The following is a 22209-nucleotide window of genomic DNA, read 5'->3' as shown; positions in this document are numbered from 1 at the left end:
CAGTCAAGATTGACTTCAGGGTCTCTTTATTGAGTCATGACAGGTAGCTCTGAGCCAATTATCGTTGGAATTTGGGATTATTTTTCCTTAGGTGTTTTATCTTGTACATGCTCACATTGATGCTCATCTGCCGTTTTTTCAGTTCATCCACTCAGCTTTGACATCTTCCTGCAGTTTATTCCCATTTTCATGAGGTTTCTCTTAGAACAGCTTGGTCATCTAAATACAGTCTTGGAGGCTTCTCTGCACACTTGCTCTTCCAGATCCTTTATGAAGATGCTAAAAAAAAAAAAACCCACCCAGAACAAAATATTGGTCCTAGCACAAGTCCTTGGGAGGCCACAGCAGAAACAGTGGGATCTCAACTACTTTCAGTACTCTAATCATTTTTTTTGGTATGTCTTTGCAGGGCATCCCAATCTACTGTTTTCCTTCTGCTTTCATCTGTGCTCTTCTTGCCTTCCATTTTCTGTATCTCTTCCTTAACCCTTCTTCTTCATGACCTTTTCCCTTTTGCTTTATTTGCTGACAAGACTATGTAAGAACATATAATTTCAGTAAATTGCTTCATAAGAGTGAAATTGGGACCACTTAGCTGCCTAACACTGTACTAAGACCAAAATTAGCCATTCAAGAAAGTTGGATGATTAGACATTCCAGCCAGTTGAAAGCTCTGTGAAAGCCCCAGTAATTATGGCCAAACCAGATTCTCAAACAGGACAATGTCCAAAATTGGTATTTAATCAATATTAAATTGGAAAGAATAGCAACAGAAAGCTCACTGACTTAAAACTGCAATTGCCAGGCTGGATTGTCTGATGAGGAAGCAATGGCTGTGGTCACCTTCAGCCTTTCCTGGGGGAAGTGACTGGGAAAGGGTTTAGACGACAACCCCAAATTAGTTCATCTTAGCTTCCTTTTACCCCAGGTGTAAGTTAAGTAGAGATCAATACTTTACCAATGAAACTCTTCTAATGTGGTCTCAGCCAAGAGCGGCTTTGAAGCACCACATAACCCAGGAACCTCAGCTAACAGCATTTTCTTGAAGCTCCTCAAGAGAACACCTAGGCAGAGGAGCCAGTTGCCTCCCAGAATGTCCCAGTAGCTTCTGGGGAGTGTAGGGGAGACCAGCCTCTCGGCACTGTGTACTGTAGTTTGAGCATCTGTTTCCTTCCAGGCATTTCTTCTGCTAGACATATTTTGAAATGGTTTTAAAACACAATGCTTTGGCTGTGACCTTACGTCTAACAATTCCTCCGGTACGGTTGCATTTGCAGCACAGTAGATATTCTGCATCATGTTTGGAAATGGATATTTCCACAATTATTTCTAGGCTTTTGTTGACAATTCCTTTTTTTTAAAAATTTTCACTGCAACATCCAGTGTTCTGACCTGGTGCAAATAGCTCTTTCCCTTGTGATGTGGAAAAAGATTTCTTGCGTGCCAGTCGGTGCATAATCAATCTGTTTTGGCTGACTCCAATGGGACTTTCATGTACACTAACATCATTTTAATATTGAGATTATCCTAGACAGAGAGCACTTGGGACTTGGAGCTTTCTGTTCACAAACTTGGTAATGAAGCATTCTTGATTACCCTTTCTCTCCCATTACACGAGTAAAGTTCCCTTGTGTCTTGTTGGAAGAATAGTTTCTACTTCCTATTGAAGTAGAGGCTGTGTCGAGGCTCACAGCGTGACCTGGTGGAAGTAGCTTGGGCCTAAATCAGAGGACCTGGGTTCTAATCCTGGCTCTGTCAATAATAATAATAATGATGGTGGTATTTAAGCGCTTACTATGTGCTAAGCACTGGAGTAGATAGGTCATTAGGTTGTCCCACATGGGACTCAAAATCTTAATCCCCATTTTACAGATGAGAACTGAGGCACAGAGAAATTAAGTGATTTGCCCAAGGTCACACAACAGACAAGTGGTGGAAATGGGATTAGAACCCATGACCCCTGACTCCCAAACCCAGGCTCTTTCCACTAAGCCACGCTGCTTCTACTTACCTGCTGTGATTTCGGGCAAGTCGCTCAAATCCTCTGTGCCTTAGTTTCCTCATCAGGAGAATGGGGATTAAATATCTGTTCTCCTTCCTTTGACTCTGAGCCCCATATGGGACAGGGAATGTGTCTGACCTGATTATCTTGTATCTACACCAGTGCTTGGCAATAGTAAGCACTCATCAGATGCCATAATAATAATGGTACCTCTTATTATTGTACTGATGTGGCAAATGTGTTGCTATTCAGAGAAATATAGCCACCAGTGCCTCTACATCCTTCAAGATAGATCCAGTGTCTCTAATTGTAGCTCCAAGGCTCCTTGCTTTACTGAGAAATAGTTGTCCTATAGAGTGGGTTTTCAATCTGTGTTTTGGTTAGACTATTGTGGAATTAGGGAATGTTCTTTCAATGCTATGCATTTGTCTGGGTAGAATACCATATAATAGCCGAAGAAAGCTGTATGCATGCTTGGGGTTGGGAAGCACCATGGCCTAGTGGCAAGAGCACGGACTTGGGAGTCAGGGGTCGTCCGCCACTTGTCTGCTGTGAGACCTTGGGCAAGTCACTTCGCTTCTCTGTGCCTGTTACCTCATCTGTAAAATGGGGATTGAGTGAGTGCCTCCTGTGGAACAGGGATTGTGTCTAACCTGATTACCTTGTATCTATCCCAGAGCTTAGAACAGTGCTTGGCACATAGTAAGCGCTTAAATATCATTTATTATTTCTGGTAAGTAAACGGCAAGGTTTTCATTTGGTCGTATTTGAGTGCTTACTGTGTGCAAAGCACTGTACTCTAAGAATGTGTAACCCCTTGCTAGCTGTCCTTCGTTGGGCAATAAATTCTCTAAACCTCCTAATTTCGTAGACGCTGCTGTTTGCTTTCACTTTCACAATTAAGATAGCAAATCGTATGTAGCAAGATGTGGGTTTCCTCTAGGCTTATTCTTAGCATACACTGTTGCCCCAGAAGATGGCTGTTTATTGACCCAGAAATTTGCTCCTGTTTTTTTCCAATATATGCCATCTTGGTGTTCTGGGCAATCTAGCGGAACATTCAGTTCGCCAGTCTTAATGGCCTCTGGTTGCGGTGTCCCCTCCATTTTGTCCAGGATGACTCTTGCATAATTCCCTACTACCCCAATCCCTAGTTTGACACAGTTTCAGCTTGGCTAACCCTACAAGAGCATGTACCCTGCTGTACTTTACTGTTGAGCACCCATTCATATCCACATTAAAGTAGGGAGATAGGATTTTGAATGGCACTACAGGGACAAAACTGTTGGGGAGGAAGCCAAATCCAGCTAAATCAATCGATTGCATTTATTGAACTCTTATACTGGCCAGAGTACAATACACCAGAGTTGGTAGACCCATTCCCTACCCACAAGGGATTTACAGTCTAGAGCTGGAGACGTAATTTAAATTCAACTACAGATATGTACAGAAATGCCGAAGGGTGAATAATTGGTACAAATCCAAGTTCAAGGGTGATGCGCAAGGGAGAGGGAGTAGGGGAAATGAGGGCTTTGTTGGGGAAAGCCTCTTGGAGATGTGATTTTTAATAAGGGTTTTTAAGTGGGGAGAATGATGTGAAGGGGGAGAGGCAGGATAATAATTACGGTATTTAAGCACTTACTCTGTGCCAGTCACTGTACTAAGCGCTGGAGTAGATTCAAGCAAATCGGGTTGGACGTAGTTCCTGTCCCAAGTGGGGCTCTGTCTCGATCCCCATTTTACAGATGAGATAACTGAGGCCCAGAGAAGTGAAGTGACTTCCCCAAAGTCACACAGTAGACAAGTGGTGGATCTGGGATTAGAACACATGACCTTCTGACTCCCAGGCCTGTGCTCAGGATGTAGGCCAGGGGTTGGTGGAGAGGTAGACAAGATGGAGGTGCAGTGAGCAGGGTGACACATTCCAGGAGCTTAACAAGCATGCTGGGTTGTAGGAGGAAATTGGTGAGGTAAGATAAGAGGGCTGAGGTGACTGAGTGCTTTAAAGCTGATGGCAGAGAGTTTGATGTGGAGGTGGATGGACAGCCACTAGAGGTTCCTGAGGAGTGGGGACACAAGGATGGAATAGTTTTGCAGAAAAATGATCCAGGCAGAAGGGAAGTATGGACTGGAGTTGGGGGGAGAAAGGAAGGGAAATGAGCAAGGAGACTGCAGTAGTCAAGGGAGCATAGGATGAATGCTTGGATCAATGTGGGAGCAGTTTGCATGGAGAGGAAAGGGCAAATTTTAGCGATGTGAATGTTGAGCCAACAGGATTTGGTGACAAGTGTAATATGTGGGTGGAATGAGAGAGGTGAGTCCAGGATAATGCCAAGGTTATGGGCTTATGAGACAGGGAGGATTGTGGTGCTGTCTACAGTGATGGGGAAGTCAGGGGAAGGACAGAATTTGGGAATGTTTTATTTTGAATGGAAAGGAATAATAGTGGTGGCATTTAAGTTCTTACTATGTGTCTAGTACTGTACTAGGCGCTGGGGTAGAATATTAGCAAGTTGGATACATTCCCCATTCCACATGGCGATCATCCTCTAAGGAAGCATGTGAACAGGTAAAGAATTCCTATTTTTACAGATGAGACACAGAGAAGTGATATTCCCAAAGTCACACAACAGGCTCTTTTCACTAAACCTGAACTGCTTTTTAAGAGATAATACTGTTGATAAGATTTCAAGATCTTGGAAACCTACCATCCATTAACTTTCCTCACACAATTCTTTGTCAATCACTCATAGTAAGCCAAATCAAAAATGATCTCAAATTGCATTACAAACCGAGAACAAACTGGATTTTGCTCACAATACTTGGCTACCGAGCACACTCTCCCTCTTGCAGCTAAGAGAAAATATTGAAAGTACCAAATCTAAGTTTGCTTAATGGCCTATTATAAGAACTCAATGATGTTTTCAATGAGCTCAGTGAACCTGAAACCAACTTGACTGAAATAAATCAATCGGGGGAGATGAGCTGCAATTGCAAAATGGAAATCATGGTGTTCAACAACAATATGCCTTGTAAATCTATGTAAAAGAGTCAAGTCGGGAGACAGTCTTGCTGAGGCTGTTGAAGATTGAACCAACAAACTTATTGGGAAGAAGGAATGGAATCCAATACCGAGGGCATAGGTTTAATTGTATTTGAGCGCTTACTGTGTGCATAGCACTGTACTAAATGGTATTGAAGTGCTTACTGTGTGCCGGGCACTGTACTAAGCGTTGGGGTTGGATATAAGCAAATTGGGTTGGACACAGTTCTCATTTACAAATTGGGAGGTGAGACTAAGGCACAGAGAAGTGAAGAGCCTTGCTCCAGGTCACACAGCAGACAAGTGGTGGAGCTGGAATTAGATCCCATGACCTTCTGACTCCCATACCCGTGCTCTATGTACTACACCATGCTGCTTCCAGATGCTTGGGAGTACCATATAATGGAGTTGGTAGACCTGTTCCCTTCCCACAGTGAGCTTACAGTCTAGAAATCATTTAGTTCTTCCCTTCCCTTCTAGATGCACTTCAGGACAAGTCTAGAGGAGGATGATTGTAACATGCTCCTTCAGCATGCAGATATAGGTATGTTGAGGAATTAGGATTGATGTTGCCAAAGTCGTCTTTAAAAATGTCTGGGCAGCTGGAACAGAGAATTGGTAGCCAAATACCAGCCTCAACTCACTTATTTCTCAACACTATATTGCTGGATAGGATTATTTCATTGCAAAATAATATGTTAATTTCACTGATATTTTTCTTTTCCCTCTTTGTAGAAGTCCAATTTTTCCTACCTGATTCTCGTGAGAAAACTGTCAAACATTTTGGCAAGTCCTTGTCTGGAAAATCTTGGAATGGTCGACAATGCTTGAATTCTTGTTGTTAGCAGTGTTTAAGGCAATGGAAATGTTATGCTTTGGAAGTTTTTGTAGTAATAAAATCTATGACATCCAGTTCTACCTCTTCTTAAATCAGCCTCAGTGGTTCTTGGGAACTACAGTACAAAAGAGTAGGTAAACACGATCCCTGCCCATTCATTCAATCATTTATTGAGCACTTACTGTGTGCAGAACACTGTACTAAGTGTTTGGAAGGTACAGTTCAGCCCTCCGGGAGCTTACAGACTAGAAGGGGGTTTACAGGCTGTGATCTGTAATGGTGCTCCACATCTGAAGAACAGATGAGGAGCAGTGCAACATACTGGATAGGACACAGGCCCAGGAGTCAGAAAGACCTGGGTTCTAATCCTGCTTCCTGCACTTGTCTGCTGTGACATTGGGCAAGTCACTTAATCTCTCTGTGCCTGTTACCTCCTCTGTAAAATGGGGATTAAAACTGTGAACCCCATGTGGGACAGAGACTGGATCCAACCTGATTACCTTGAATCTACCCCAGAACTTAATACAGTGTGTGGCACATAGTAAGCACTTAAATATAAAAAAAGAAGAAACATAGATTTCAGAAATGCCATTTTCAGGTACAAAAGTACTGCTATCAGTGTCTACCAGTTTGAGTGAAAAGCTCAATGATTAACCTGCATTTTTTTTTTTAATTCTTAGGCACGTGAGTTTTCAGTTAGCAAGTGTGAAATTCTCCTTCTCTGTCCTCTTGCAAGGATGTTTAGGAGAAATAATTTAGGAGCATTAAAACCTGTCTTTGCATGCCCACTAACAAACTTGGATGTAGATCAGATAGTAATTTGGAAGTCAGTTTCCTACTTGTTGGTTGGCACAGATCTTTGAAACTTCGACCTTATAACCAAAATGAACACTCCTGTTATATGTGCGTGTGTGTGTGCACACATGCGCGTGCTAGACTGTTTCAAGGGAGAGCAACCTCAGGCGGATTACTTTTTTTCCCCCCCAATCGAGGTGTGGAGTTTTTTGTTTTTTTAACACATTTAGGAAGGATGGGAGTCTGCTCTATTTAATTGGGGTGACCTTGGAGGAAGTTAGATTGGATCAGAGGTATAGTGTGAAATGGAGAGTAGGCTAGCAGATATGAAGTTATTAGGCTCTGAAGCTTTCCTTTCATGAGAATGGTGATAAATAGGTAAATGAGGACCAAAATTAGGGTTTCTGTGCTTGGAGCAATACAATGAAGGTGTGTGATTCGAGATTCCAGTCACAACCTAGTTTAAAGCTGTAAATGTTAAACTTGATTGATGGATTACTAGAAACCAGTCACCGTAGGTTTACTCATATGGCCATTTTAAGGCTTTGCCTTGCAGGAAAAGCGTTTAAGGGTTTACTCTACAAATAACTCCAAAATAGAACACCCTATCTTTCCTTTTACCCAGATATAGTTGAAGCAGAGAAATGCTTTGTCACGTGGAAGCTCTTTTTGTTGTGGCCTCAACTGGGAGCAGAGAATCAGTGTGGCTTAGTGGATAGAGCATGTACCTGGGAGTCAGAAGCAGCTGGGTTCTAATCCTGACTCCCCACTTGTCTGCTGTGTGACCTCGGCAAGTCACTTAACTTCTCTGTGCCTGTTACCTCATCTGTGAAATGGGGACTAAAGCTGTGTGCCCTATATGGGACAGGGACTGTGTCCAACTTGATTGACTTGTATCTACCCCAGTGCTTAGTACAATGCCCAGCACATAGTAAGTTCTTAAATGCCAAAAAAAAAAAAGCAGACCAGAAATACAGTTTAACCCAGGAATCTCAACTAACTGCTTCCTGAAGTTACTCCCTAAGGAGTATTCCACCTCCTTCCCTTGGGGAGGACATTCATACTCCTGGCAGAGGAGCTCAACTTCTCTCAGAATGCCCAAATAGTGCTTGTTTTTTTTAGTTTTTTTTTTTTTTGGTATGGTATTTAACAGCTTCTTGTGTGCCAAGCACAGTACTAAACACTGGGGTAGATACAAATTAATTGGATTGGGTACAGTGTGTCCCACATGGGGCTTAAGGTCTTAATCCCCATTTTACAGAGAAGGAAACTGAAGCACAGAGCAGTGAAGTGACTCCCCCAAGGTCACACATCAGACAAGTGGCAGAGCCAGGATCAGTACCCAGGTCCTCTGCCTCCCAGGCATGTGCTTTTTCACTAGGCCATGCTGCTTCTCTGTTCGTTTGGGAGAGTTTTGTGCTTGAACTTTAATTCTCCTGCTAGACCAGTTTTGAACAGGTTTTCAGCTACGCTGCGTCAGCTGTGACCTTGCTGTCTAACGAGTAGAAAATTTATTGAGATAAGTAGTTGCATGGGGTTGGAAGTGGGAGAAATGAATAAAAAAGGTTACTTTCCATGGAACAAAAGGACTGGACAGAGAATTGGGGAAAGATTCATTCAATAGTATTGAGCGCTTACTATGTGCAGAGCACTGTACTAAGCGCTTGGAATGAACAAGTCGGCAACAGAGACAGTCCCTGCCGTTTGACGGGCTTACAGTCTATGAGAGGGATGAAGAAGGCTAGGTTCCAAAGGGAATCTAGAAGATTAAGTAGTTGTCTTTACTGTATCATTTTCCGTGGCTCAGTGGAAAGAGTCGGGGCTTGGGAGTCAGAGTCCATGGGTTCAAATCCCGGCTCTGCCACTTGGCAGCTGTGTGACTGTGGGCAAGTCACTTAACTTCTCTGTGCCTCAGTTACCTCATCTGTAAAATGGGGATTAACTGTGAGCCTCATGTGGGACGACCTGATTACCCTGTATCTACCCCTGCACTTAGAACAGTGCTCTGCACATAGTAAGCGCTTAACAAATACCAACATTATTTTCACTTCGCAAGCTTGTTAGATTGTTGCAGGCAAGTAATGTTTCCTAAAACTACTTATAGAGGCACTAGTTGAGCCTGGACAACTTCCCCCCCCCCCCCCCTTTTTTTTTTTTGGCTTCATTCACCCATTTTAGCCAGGGTATTTGCTGGCAAGGTATGAGGTTGGTTGATAGCTCAGTTCAGAGTCATTTGGTCAGAGGAAGAAAGTTTATGCTCTGCACATAGCGCTCAATAAATACCATGGGTTAAAGAGTCAAAGGTCTCCTCTTAAATTCCTCTCCCCCCAACCAAATAATAATAATTATGGTATTTAAGTGCTTACCGTGTGCCAAACACTTTTCTAAGCACTGGAGGTAGATACAACGTAATCAAGTTGGACAGGGTCCCTGTCCCACATGGGGCTCGTGGTTTTCAACCTCATTTTACAGATGAGGCTTGCCTCAGGTCACACAGCAGGCACGTGGCAGACATTGTGCTCTGCCTCCTCACACCTGACAGACATTCCCCTCCCCATGCCACCATGAGGGTGGAAGGACAGTACTCAGTCGATCAATGATACTTATTGAGCACTTGTGTGCAGAGCAGCACTGTACTAAGTGCTTGGGAGAGTACAGTACAACAGTCTGTAGACAGGTGCACAGATGGGACCAGTCTCTGAGAGACCCATTCCTTCCCTCCCCTTACTGGGAATGCTAAGCCCTTTATTTGCCTCGATTTCTGTTGTTAATAGCATCCCAGAAACCTGGACCTGGAGCAGAAGCTGTGTCCTGTGGATGGCAGCCTATTTGGACAGTAGTTGTAATAGTATTTATGAAGTGATAACTGTGAGCAGAGCATAGTACTGAGTACTGGGAAAAATACACAGGTGAGAATTAGACATGATGCCTGGTCTTGCAGGGGCCACTGTCTACAAATAAGGTGAAGAAAGGTTTGGCAACAAGTGCAAGGAAAGATGAGATATTGTACATCATACATAATAATAATAATTATCATTAGAGTATGTGCCAATCCCAGTTCTAAGCACTGGGGTAGATACAAGATAATAAGGTCAGACATAGTCTTGGTTCCACATGGGGCTCACAATCTGAGGGAGAACAGGTATTGAATCCCCATATTACAGATGAGGAAACTGAGGCACAGAGTTGTCCCAAGGTCAGGCAGCAGGCAAATAGCAGAGAAGTAGCATGGTGTAATGGATAGAGCATGGGCCTGGGAGACAGAAGGTCAAGGGTTCTAATTCTGGCTCTGCCACTTGTCTGCTGTGTGTGACTGTGGGCAAATCATTTCTCTGTGCCTGGGGTCTCTCCTTCCATAAAATGGGGATTAAGACTGTGAGCCTTATGTGGGACAGGGACTGTGTTCAACCCAGTTTGGTTGTATCCAACCCTATTTGCTTGTATCCACCCCAGTGAATTCCCCTCTTCAAAACCCTACTTAAAACTCACCTTCTCCAAGAGGCCTTCCCAGACTGAGCTCCCTTCTCCCTCTACTCCCTCTGCTCCTCCACCTCTCCCTTCCCCTCCCCACAGCACTGTACTCGTCTGCTCAACTGTATATATTTCCATGACCCTATTTATTTTGTTAATGAATTGTACATCGCCTTGATTCTATTTAGTTGCCACTGTTTTTACGAGATGTTCTTCCCCTCGACTCTATTTATTGCCATTGTTCTTGTCTGTCCATCTCCCCCGATTAGACTGTAAGCCCATCAAATGGCAGGGACTGTCTCTATCTGTTGCCGACCTGTTCATCCCAAGCGCTTAGTACAGTGCTCTGCACATAGTAAGCGCTCAGTAAATACTATTGAATGAATGAATGAATTAGTACAGTGCCTGGCACACAGTAAGCGCTTAGCAAGTACCACGATTATTATCATTAGCGGAGTGGGGATTAGAACCCAGGTCCTTTGACTCCTAAACCCACAGTCTTTCCACTAGACCATGCTACATATCTAAAAACAACTGAAAAGACAACTTTTTAAAATTCATATTTAAGTGCCTACTATATTAGCCCCAGTACTAAGTGCTGGGATAGATACGGGATAATCGGGTTGGGCCCAGTCCCTGTCCCACTTTAGAGATCACATTCTTAATCCCCGTTTTCCAGATGAGGTAATGGAGATCCAGAGAGGTGAAGTGACTTATCCAAGGTCACACACAGACAAGTGGCAGAGCTGGGCTTAGAACTCAGCTCCTCTTGATACCCAGGCCAGTGCTGTTGCCACAGGCCACACTACTTTATTGGGAGTGGAGGCCCTGAGGGTAGAAATAGGAAGGTGGCACAGGTGTCCAGTGGTTTTCCTCAGCATTTTGGCAATAAGAGAGGGTGGAGCCCCTCCACTGCCCGGTGAGAACTAGTTGGTGATAATTATCTGTGTGGCTTATCCACATAATATTTTGTGTGCTTTCTTATTTTGAATACAGGGCCAGCTTTCAATGTTGCAAGAGAAAATAGACCATTTGGAGCGCTTATTAGCCGAAAACAATGAGATCATCTCAAACATCAGAGACTCTGTCATCAATTTGAGTGAATCTGTGAAGGATGGTCAAAAAAACCTAGAAGCTAATAACTTCAGTCTAGGATCCTTCTCTGAGCTTCTACCATCTGCTCCAATCTCTCTCCCAGTTGATCCCACGGATTGTTTGTTTGCATCAAAAAGCAGAAGTCAGGATTCTGATGTGCAGGTAAGATGCATGAGGATAATTTCCCTGAACTTGCTCATCTTTAGGACTTGTAAGAAGCTTCTCTTTTTGCCTCCCTATACTGTGTTTTTTTTTAGTTCCACTTAAATTGAAGCCCTTTCTTAGCTGCTGTTTGTTTCCTAGAAGGCTTTTTAAGAGCTTAAGTGATTTTTAAAAATGACTTGCCCCAAAGCCTTCCTTTTGGGGTGGGGGGGGGAGGGGGGAGGGAATGTTGTTTCCTTAGCACTTTGATCTTTTGCTCTGCCACTAGGAATATCTGAATTTTCCTCCTAAAACATAAATGCCTTAACTAGGTTGAGGTATCTTCTATTTTGAGGTCTGTCACTAACAGGCATTTAGTTGAATGAAGAAAGCTTGTTATATTGATTTTCAGATATGGAAAGGATAAGTGAATATATAGGTGTGGTGAAATTTTCACTCTTCAGTTTTCCTAAATAATAAAAATGCCCTTAGCAATAGTCTCGATTTTTTTGAAACATGCCAAATAATTGTAAAGTTAGAAAAACTTTCAGCACTATTCTAATTACAAAAACTTCATAAATCAACCTTTTCCCTTGTGTTTATATAAAGCTAATATCCCACAAACACCCTCCAGCTCTAATACCTGACTATGTAAATGAAGTGGAATACATCTCAGATGGCGAGCCTCCATGTTCTAATTTATCCTACATTGTACATTGAGCATTATCCCCAATGCTCAGTATTCTGTATATAGATGCTCAGTAAATATTACTGAGTGAAGAAAAACCATAAAATATATATGGTTAGTTTTAAAAGTGGTGGTCTTGGAAGTGCAAATATGTGTGAAATTTTTTTTGTGCCAAGAGGCTTTTATCCGATGAGCCGGAGTAGGTAACTTATTCAAAAAGGAAGAGCCATATATGAATGTGGTGAGAAGTTCCAAGATAAAGATGTATCTGCCTAAAATGATGAACGCAATCACTTTGCCCAAATTCTGGCATTCTCACTGTGTAAAAATACATAACTAGCATGTAAAACTGAAATTGCTGAAGTTGTTTTGGTGAACTTAAACATTGGATGTGATGTGCAAATTAGTGAGAAGTTGCTAATTTGTGAAAAGCCTGGTCTGCTTTGTGACCCTGAGCAAGTCACTTCACTTTCCTGTGCCTGTTACTTCATCTGTAAAATGGGGATTAAGACTGTGAACCCTGTGTGGGACAGGGATTGTGTCCAACCCAATTATCTTGTTTCTACTCCAGTGTTTAGTACAGTACCTGGCACATAGTAAGTGCTTAATAAATGTTATAATACAAAAACAACAAAAAAACTAAGACCTCCATCAGCATAAATTTAGTATAATTCAGGTTGATCAGATTGAAGATGAGTGGCTGCGATACTGAATATCATAGATTTGGGATAAGCACACTTATCCAAACACATTAAATTTATTGGACTCACCTTCTTTTTGATGGTTCAAGTGATGACTTGTCTATGAAGCCTTCAGCTCCTACTTGATGGAAAATAAACCTTATTGAATCTCATCTGTGATAACACTTCACTGAATCTGAGTTATTGGGATCACAGGGAGTTTTTTGATTGGGTGAAGCAAAAAAAATAATAATAATAATTGCTTAAATTGACCTTTGATCTTTTTAGATGTTGGATGTCTACAGCATTCTTCCTTTTGACAATCTAGATGGAGGAGTTTGGAAGCAAGGATTTGATATTACATATGATGAAAATGAATGGGATAGTGAACCACTTCAAGTGTTCGTCGTACCTCATTCACATAATGACCCAGGTAGTAAAAAAAAAAAAAAAAATTGACATTTTCTTGTTAAGCAATTTACAATCTGCTGGGTTGTCTTCTCCAGAAACCTCCCAAATTTTGATGTTTGGTGTTAAAACTTGTTCCATTTATTTTCAGTAATCTTCATTAGTGTATGATAGCTATCAGAATTGAGGATCCTGAGGAGATTGTAAGCTCCTCGTGGGCAAGGAGTGTGTCTACCAGTGCTATTGCATTATATTCTCCCAAGTGCTCTGTGCACACTTAGCTCTCAAAAAGCACTGACTGAGGGGAATGGTTCCAGAGCCCCCTGGAGTTCCCGACAGAGATCCTAGACCAAGGGTGGCAACCTATGGCTCTGGTTGTTCTTGGAGACCAATGTGGCTCTTGAGCATTGGCCCCCGCTCGGTGGAGGTCATAGACCCCAGAATGATTATCTTAGGATGTTGCCATTTATTTTGCTCCCATAGCTTTTTAGGCAGGAAATAACTGTCCCCATCCAGCCCCTCTGAGCCAAAGTAGAGCCAAGATAAGACTCCTCTCTTTAACTTGGTGGGGTTCCCCCCATCATCTTCAATCTATGGCTCTACCTCTGTACCCCACCACCCCCAACCCCCAGCCATGGCCTCAACCTCTTTCCTTCCCTGCCATTGAGCTGCTCCCCTTCCCTTACCATAAAACAAGAGGAGGAGGATGTGAGTGACTTCATTTCCTCTAGGAAGTGGTGGCCCAAATTGACAGTCCCTTTCTCTTCCCCTTTGAGAGGGAGGAAGCATTTGATTGAATCAGCTGCCTCCCTTCTTCCTTCCTCCGCCTATTTACAAGCACAGCTGTTTTGATTTTTTTAGATCCACAGGTTCCCCTGCTCCCAAGACCACCTCCCCTCCAGCTGAATGCCAGCCAAGTTTTCATTCATGTTGTAGACAACACCTTTCAGCAAATGTTTTATGTGTAAGCATGGTGCTTTGTAAATCTTGGCCTGCCCTCACCCCTTTAGAAATAAAAGTAACTAGGAATAAGTTGCTCCCTTTCACCTCGCCATTGCTCCCTCGATGGAATGTCATTGGCTTAGTAGGAGCCTTTTAAGGATGCTGCACTATCCTCCACAAGGAGAACTTCAAAGAGCTCCCCTCCTAGCTCTAGTTCTAGCCCTGGAAGACTTAAGCTAAACCAGTGGAAGCAGAAACTCACTCATGTTCCTAAAATGGGGGTGGGGTATGCAACAGCATCACTGGTATGAAGTGTTTACCGTGTGCGGAGCACAGTACAACAGAATTGGTAGACATGTTCCCTGCCCATCAGGAGCTTATAGTCCTAGAAGGAGAGACAATTATTAGAATAAATTACGGGTCTGTACACACAAGCTTTGGGGCTGAAGGTGGGGTGAATACCAAGTGCTGAAAGGGTACAGATCCAAGGGCATAGATGATGCAGATGGGAGAGGGAGTAGGGGGGAAGAGGATTAACTGGGGAAAGACTTTCATTTTGTTACCATACATGTATGATGTTTTGCCCCACTCATTTCACTCTCATTCAATTGTATTTATTGAATGCTCACTGTGTGCAGAGCATTATACGAAGCATTTGGGAGAGTACAGTATAACAGTAACCAGACACATCCCCTGCCCGTAGTGAGTTTACAGCCTAGCTTACAGTTCATCTCACCGTTTGCTCCATAACCCCCAACTCCTACCATCTTTGTGACTTATTTTTCCCTCTTGTATGTTCCTCTCCTCCCTTCATTTTCCCCCCACCTAGCTTTTTAAAAAAAAAAAAAAATATTGTCCTGTCCTAGTCACCCAATCAATCAGTGGTATTGATGGAGCACTTACTGTGTGCAGAGCCTTTTTCTACGTGCTTGGGTGAGTACAGTACAACAGAGTTGGTAGACAAATTCTCTCCCAACCCAGACCCCAATCAGGACCCCAAAATTTGTGGAGTGGTGCAGGTAGGGGAGGATAATTGAGAAGGAAGTGCCATAGCTCTTGCTCTGCAGCTTGGGGGTGGGGGCAGCTGATGTGGGAGAAGATAATGCCCATTGTTGGGGCCCAGGTACTTTTCACGAGCAGTAATGCAAACTCTTAACACTTTATTTTTGTGTAGTACCTTTCTTCCTAGAAACTTTAAGATACTGTATTTGATGAATCCTGACCTCTTTATGTAAATTAGAGGCAGGAGGCATTTTTAAAGGTAGGGCTATTGAGGCATAGACAAGTATCTAGATTTGCTTGCAGTCACACAGTGAACTAACTTAAAATGGGTTCAGAACCCAAGTTTACTAATCTTCTTCTATTCCTTTTGCTCTTCCTGCTAGCTCTCTTTGCCACCTGCCTTGATCAGACAGTTTGGCTCACATAATAGCCCTGTTTTCTGAAGCAGATTTAACTTTGTCCATATTTTGACATTAGAAAAAGCTTCTTAACTAAACCCAGAATTTGCACAGATGGTTTAAAGTAATTATCCATGGTAATTATATTTCAAACTTAAATACCAAATCACCTGCAGGACTTGAATCATGTAGATTTCAGTATTCTCACTGTTGAGGGGCGAACAAAATGGAAGCCATATAAAAATCAGTAAATACCTTTGAAAATAGTTTCTGCAATCAAAAATATTTTTCAATTGAAAGAGTTCTTAAGTCCCCCCCAACCCCCCGTGCCACTTAAAGATAGAGCAGTTGGAAGGATTTGGGTTCGAATCCCAGCTTTCATGAGTCTGTGTGACTTTGGGCAAATCCCTTCCCTTCTCTGGGCCTCAGTTACCTCATCTGTACGCCCTATGTGGGTCAGGGACTGTGTCCAACCTGACTACCTTAGATCTTCTCCAGTGCTTTAGAACGGTGCCTGGCACATAGTAAGTGCTCAACAAATACCATGGGAGGGGGGGGGAATAACCAACAAGACTGTGGATTTCACCTATGCGTATGTGTGTGACTGAAAAGGCCAATGAAAAATCCACAGTCCTGTCTGCATTGTTTGCAAAGTTTTGCTTGGTCATGTCTGACATTTGCAGGTCCTGGTGCTATTTTCCCTTTTGCCTCATAATAATTATGGTACCTGTTAAAAATCTGATCATATTGAGCACTTATTGTGCAGAGCACTGTACTAAGGGCTTGGGAGAGTACAGTACAACAATAAGCAGACACACTTTCTGCCCACAACGAGCTTATAGTCACTCACTATGTGACATACACTGTATTGTGTGTTGGGGTAGTTAGATAATCGGGTTGGACACAGTCCCTGTCTCATTGGGCTCACAGTTTAAGTATGAGGGAATAGGATTGAATTGCCATTTTTACATACGAGGGAACCGAGGCACAGATTGACAGAGGATCGCAGAGAAGTAGCAGAGCCGGGATTAGAACTTGGGCCTCTGATTCTGAGGCCCGTGCTCTTTCCTTTAGGCCATGCTGCTTCCCACCTCTATCTCTTTGCTCAGTAAGAGCCACTCCTTTTTTTGTGTCAGTGAAATTTTGATGACTATATGCAAAGCTAACTGCTTGGGTGAATATAACATGACAGAGTTGATAGACCCATTCCCTGTCCACCAGGAGCTTACAGTCTAGGTGGGGAGACGTTAATTAAAATAAATCACAGCTATGTACGTGAATGTGGGGCCGAGGACAGGTTGAATATCTGGTGCATAAAGGGTATAAATCCAATCGCAAGGGCAACACAGAAGATAGGGAGTAGGGGAAATGAGGACTTAGGGAAGGCCACTTGGAGATGTGTTTTTTTTTTTTTTTTAATAAGGCTTTGAAGGTGGGGAGAGTGGTGTTACCATTATTATAACTACTACTATGTTAAATGTTTGCTATGTGTCAAGCAGAGTTCTAAGTACTGGAGAAGGTACGAGTTAATCAGGTTGGACACCGTCCCTGTTCCACATGGGGCTTGCAGTCCGTCAGATATCAGTTGACTATGAAGAGGGAGGGCGTTCCATGATAGAAGCAGGACATGGGCCTGGGGCCAGTGGCGAGATGGATGAGGTTGAGGTACAGTGAGTAGGTTGGCGTTCCAGGAGCAAAGTGTGTAGGTTGTAATAGGAAATCAGCGAGGGAAGTTAGGAGGGGGCAAGGTGATTGTTTTATAGTCAGTGCTGAGGAGTTTGTTGCGGAGGTGAATGGAAAGCCACTGCAAGTTTAGCATAGTATGTAGAGCACGGGCCTGGGAGTCAGAAGGTCATGGGTTCTAACTTTGGCTCTGCCACTGGTCTGCTGTGTGACCTTGGACACACACTTAAAAATGGGGATTAAGAGTGTGAGCCCAATGTGGGACAGGGACTGTGTCCAATCTGAGTAACTTGTACTACCCCAGCTCTTAGAACAGTGTTTGACACATAGCGCTTAAGTACCATAATTATTATTTTTCTTTTTCCATGAGTGGGGAGTTATAGACTAAATGCCTTTTTGTAGAAAAATGAGCAGGCACGATAGTGAAATTAGGACTGGAGTAGGGAGACACAAGAAGCTGAGAGGTCAGTGAGAAGGCTGATGCAGCTTTCAAGGTGGGATAGGATATGTGGAGAAGCAGCGTGGCTCAGTGGAAAGAGCACGGGCTTTGGAGTCAGGGCTCATGAGTTCGAATCCCAGCTCTGCCACTTGTCGGCTGTGTGACTGTGGGCAAGTCACTTAACTTCTCTGTGCCTCAGTTCCCTCATCTGTAAAATGGGGATTAAGACTGTGAGCCTCATGTGGGACAACCTGATTCCCCTATGTCTACCCCAGCGCTTAGAACAGTGCTCGGCACATAGTAAGTGCTTAACAAATACCAACAAATACCAACATTATTATATGTGCTTGCTAGGATCAATATGCAGCTACCCATGGACTGTCTGCATTCTAGTATGAGGCCTTGTTTCACTATATCCTTAACGCATTTCTTCTACCCTTCTTGTTTTGGGTTTCCCAATTTCAGCTTATCACAGAGCAGCTGTTAGAATCCACAACCTGACTCCCAGTGAGCAATAAATACTTTGTTCACTTGTTTTATCTGCCCAGCAGAAAAATGAGGGAGGCAAAAACCCTAGTGGAGTAAAAAAAAAAAAAAAAAAAAAAAAAAAAACCCCCCAAAAAAAAAACAAAAAACCAACGAAAACAGGCTACATACCCTTCAGCTATTGAAATTTACCATGGTATCAGATTGGCTGCAGAGTGTTTGGTTCATCAAATTAATATTAAAACAATCACAAAGATAACATTGTTTTAGGTGGCTTTAGTTTCTACTTACAGAGAGCCTGAGCTAGACTTAAAAGGAAACAGATAAATATCATAAAATCTGTGTCACTCATGTAGGACCTTCTAATTGGTGTGTACTCAGGAAATTTAGAATAAGGCATGCAGAGGATCATGAATTGCTTCTCAGTATCATTATCACTCTGAATTGACGTTTAGTCCAAAGAAACCAAGGTTGTATACCAGTCACCACCTGACAAACTTATGTACGACCCAGCACATAATTGAATGCTGTCACAGAATTCTATTAGTACACTGTCCAAAGCTGTGGTAGATCTGTAATAAACAAGGAGGCTGCAAACTGAATCAACGTGGCTAATGTATCTTTTGGGAGACTCAACAATCATTTATAGCACTACCATGGTAAGATTCAGACCAAATTGAAGATCTAGAGAGCACCTGTGGTATCCAACTTTATTCCTGTGAGATCTTGGTTTCCAATGGATGCCACGTTTGACTTCTAGAACAGCTCCACCAGTGCAGCCTATGGAGAATACTTATCAAATGGCCCGACAGGCTCACGAACGATGAGGTCACTGAATGTGGTCGAGCCACCAATAGCGAAGCAACATTCATTGTGTCTCACCGTCAGGTGCAACAGGTGAGAAGAATGGATTGTAATAGGGTATCCAAATAGTGGTTCTTAGGTGAACTGGAGTGAGGTGACCATAACTCAGGTGGACAGAAGTTTTAAAGACCCAGTGAAGCAAAATATCCAACAAGGTGGCATAGCGGTGAACTGCTTGGAGGCAGCAATAAAAGATGAGGCAGCCTGGCGTATCGCAATCAGAAATAGGGTGACTATCTTGTCGTAAAGGTTTTGAGAAGACCGTCAGAGGAATGAAAAATGCACCAGACACTGGGTCAATGTAACAGTGCAGCCAAGATAAACCTCATTGTCATAGCATAGTATTTGAATACGAAAAAGCACTGTAGCAATCTCTTATGATCTGATAAGCTGTTTCCATCATTACCTGAATAATGAGATCTCTCGACACTCAGCTTGCCAGTTGAAACACCGGTGATGAGTTTATACAAATCTTTGTAGGAGTTTTTTTTTTTCTTCTTCTTCACGATTCATTATTTTGGGGGCATTTGCAGGGATGGAGATGACAGAGTGCTTTATTGTGTTTTTTCAAGGGTGGTCATGGTGTTCCACTAATTGTAAAGAATTGGTCTGCCTGACTCCTCCATTAAATCATGAACTCCTTGAAGCAGGGACCATTGTTTTGTTGGTTCTACTTCTGTAGCACTTTCCCAAGCACTTCTCATCGGAGTGTCTGTATCTTCCATAGTGCTTAGCGCAGTGCTCTGGCACATGGGAAGCACACAATAAAGATTGTAGGTCCAAGTCATCATCATCAATTATATTTGCTTAATAATAATGATGGCATTTAAGTGCTTACTATGTGCCAAGCACTGTTCTAAACGCTGGGGTAGATGCAAGATTATCAGGTTGGATTGCTTAGTGTGTGCAGAGCAGCGTACTAAGCATTTGACTAGAGAAGCAGCACTTCCTAGTGGATAGAGCAGTGGTCCCTGAAGTCAGAAGGACCTGGGTTTCAATCCTGGATCTGCCACTTTTCTGCTGTGTAACCTTGGGCAAGTCACTTAGCTTCTTTGTACCGCAGTCACTTCATCTGTAAAATGGGGATTCTGACTCAGCCCAATGTGGTACAGGGACTGTTTGCAACCTGATTAGCTTTTATCTACCTAGGGCTTAGTATAGTGCTTGGCACATAGTAAGTGCTTGATTAATACCATAAAAAATATAACTGAAGGGCATAGAATCTTTAATGCTTTAGGTCCACTAGTGGATTTTCACTTTTTCTTAAAGAGCTGGGGATGAGCCAGTGCTTATTTTCATGAATGTTTTAAATACTATTTGAATTTTTTTTCCTTTTGTTCTCATTGGAAGTCTATATGTATAATGTTTTCCTCCTGCACCCTCTCTCCACCCAAAATTGGTATACAGTCTGGTATTCTTGAAAACTAGATGTAACCCAGAATTCTTCAAAGCTGTTTGAATGTTTGAAGTGGAGATAATGTAGAATTCAAGGAAACAATTATTCTGTGAAAAATAAAGCCATCATTTTCTTCATAAAAAAAAAATTCATCAAGAAAACCAAAAGAATGTGCTCAAACATTCCAAGGCAAAATGTTGATCTTTTTAACTGCTCATCCTCGTAAAATACTGCTAAATGAATGTGTAATTAGGCAATTTACTCTCTAAATGAGATTTATGAGATTTGTTTGCGTTTTCTACAGCAACAATTTTTAAAGCAAGTTTCAGCTCAGACTGTCTCAGTATTGCATTGCTGTCCAATCCAGATGGAGATATTTTTCATGGATTTGTTTAAAATCCAAAATTTTGGCCTGTGTGCTGCAGATAGGTGCAATAAGGTGCTTTTTGAACTGTTTGCATGACTTCAAGGCATGCATTTGTATGTTTTAAATTTATGAACATTTATGAAAAAATTATTCAACTTTTCTGATTTTTTTTTTGGATTGACTTCACTATAGCAGGTGTCTTTCAAACAGCCAATTGAATATTGCCTGAAATTTATTGAATTAATTTCAAATGTGCCCCTTCAAAACACACTTGACATTCTGATCTACATGGCAGAGTATGATTTTTTTTCATACATAAGCCTATGTAAACTAATAATGCAAGACTGGAAAAAGTCAGCAGGAAAACTTCTGATAACTTTGTTTAATATTACCTTTGTGAAAAATTTCAAACCACTGACCATGAAATTGAAGGCTAGTTGATTGATATATGTTCATGTTGCATTTAATAAGGTGATTAAAACACAATTACCACACCTTTGTATCTACAGTCTGCTTTTCTGTTTCATTTTAGATAAACAGCTTAAATATTTAACTTTCTTGCCAAGAAAGGACAGTGTGTATAGAATAGATAAGAAATATATGAATTAGAGGGTGGACATTGAATAGTCCTTTATGCATCTTTTAATATTCATAGTGTATTAATTTGGGGGGAAATGGATTGTTCCAGTTTTCCAAAGTGGATGACTCCAAATTTTCCATTTTTGGAGGATTGTTAAACTAATTTGATTTTTTTACAAATTGTCATACTTCACAACTTCCAGGAGTATAATCCTTTTGAAATAAGAATTTGTGTGGAGTGTGGCCTATTAGGAGACAGGAGACCTGGAGTTTTGCTCTGGCTCTGCCACTTGCATGCTGTGTGACTGAACAAGTTATTTTAACTTCTTGGTGCCTCAGTTTCCCTATCTGCAAAATGGGGACAAAATACCTGTTTAGACTGTGAGCCCCATGTGGGCTAGGGTCTTTGAATGACCTGATTATTTTGTATCTAACCCATCCCATAGTAAGGACGAGACAGCCATCTTCTTATGTGCCAATTTGTTTAGTTATCTGTCTCCCCCCTGTGAGCCCGTTGTTGGGTAGGGATTGTCTCCATCTGTTGCCAGATTGTACTTTCCAAGCTCTTAGTACAGTGCTCTGCACACAGTAAGTGCTCAAAAAATGCTATTATTGTCACTGTATGGCAACAGTATTTAAGGACCTCAAAATGTGGGTGGTCATTTAGAGTCTGGATTTCATAGTCATAATTTGTATTAATGTCTGTCTCCCTTTCTGGACTTTAAGATCTTGACTGATGGTGCTGTGATTCAGTTTCAGCAATGAGGATACCTCTGACCTTAATCTTACTGTAGTGGTGGTTTTTCCTCTTCCATGGCCCTCCCTTCTTTTTGTTGTTGCAAATAACAACTACTTTTCTTGTCGCCTGCTCAAGCCACAGGACCAAAGGCTA

General features: G+C 42.2%; 1 protein-coding gene across 2 annotated transcripts in view; it reads left to right on the top strand.

Moving 5' to 3' along the window:
• MAN2A1 (mannosidase alpha class 2A member 1) overlaps positions 1-22209 on the top strand; it is a 159213-nt gene that overhangs the window by 5791 nt on the left and 131213 nt on the right. For both annotated transcript variants that reach the window (XM_029053956.2, XM_039910655.1), the window contains exons 2-3: positions 11146-11406; positions 13042-13186. In XM_029053956.2, coding sequence (XP_028909789.1) covers positions 11146-11406; positions 13042-13186 — 406 coding nt within the window. The remainder of the gene's footprint in view (positions 1-11145; positions 11407-13041; positions 13187-22209) is intronic.

The sequence above is a fragment of the Ornithorhynchus anatinus genome, chromosome X3, assembly GCF_004115215.2.
Source record: "Ornithorhynchus anatinus isolate Pmale09 chromosome X3, mOrnAna1.pri.v4, whole genome shotgun sequence".
In the NCBI taxonomy this organism is placed as follows: Eukaryota; Metazoa; Chordata; class Mammalia; order Monotremata; family Ornithorhynchidae; genus Ornithorhynchus; species Ornithorhynchus anatinus.
Note: the sequence above shows the minus strand (reverse complement) of the source record. Positions and strands in the feature narration are given on the sequence as shown.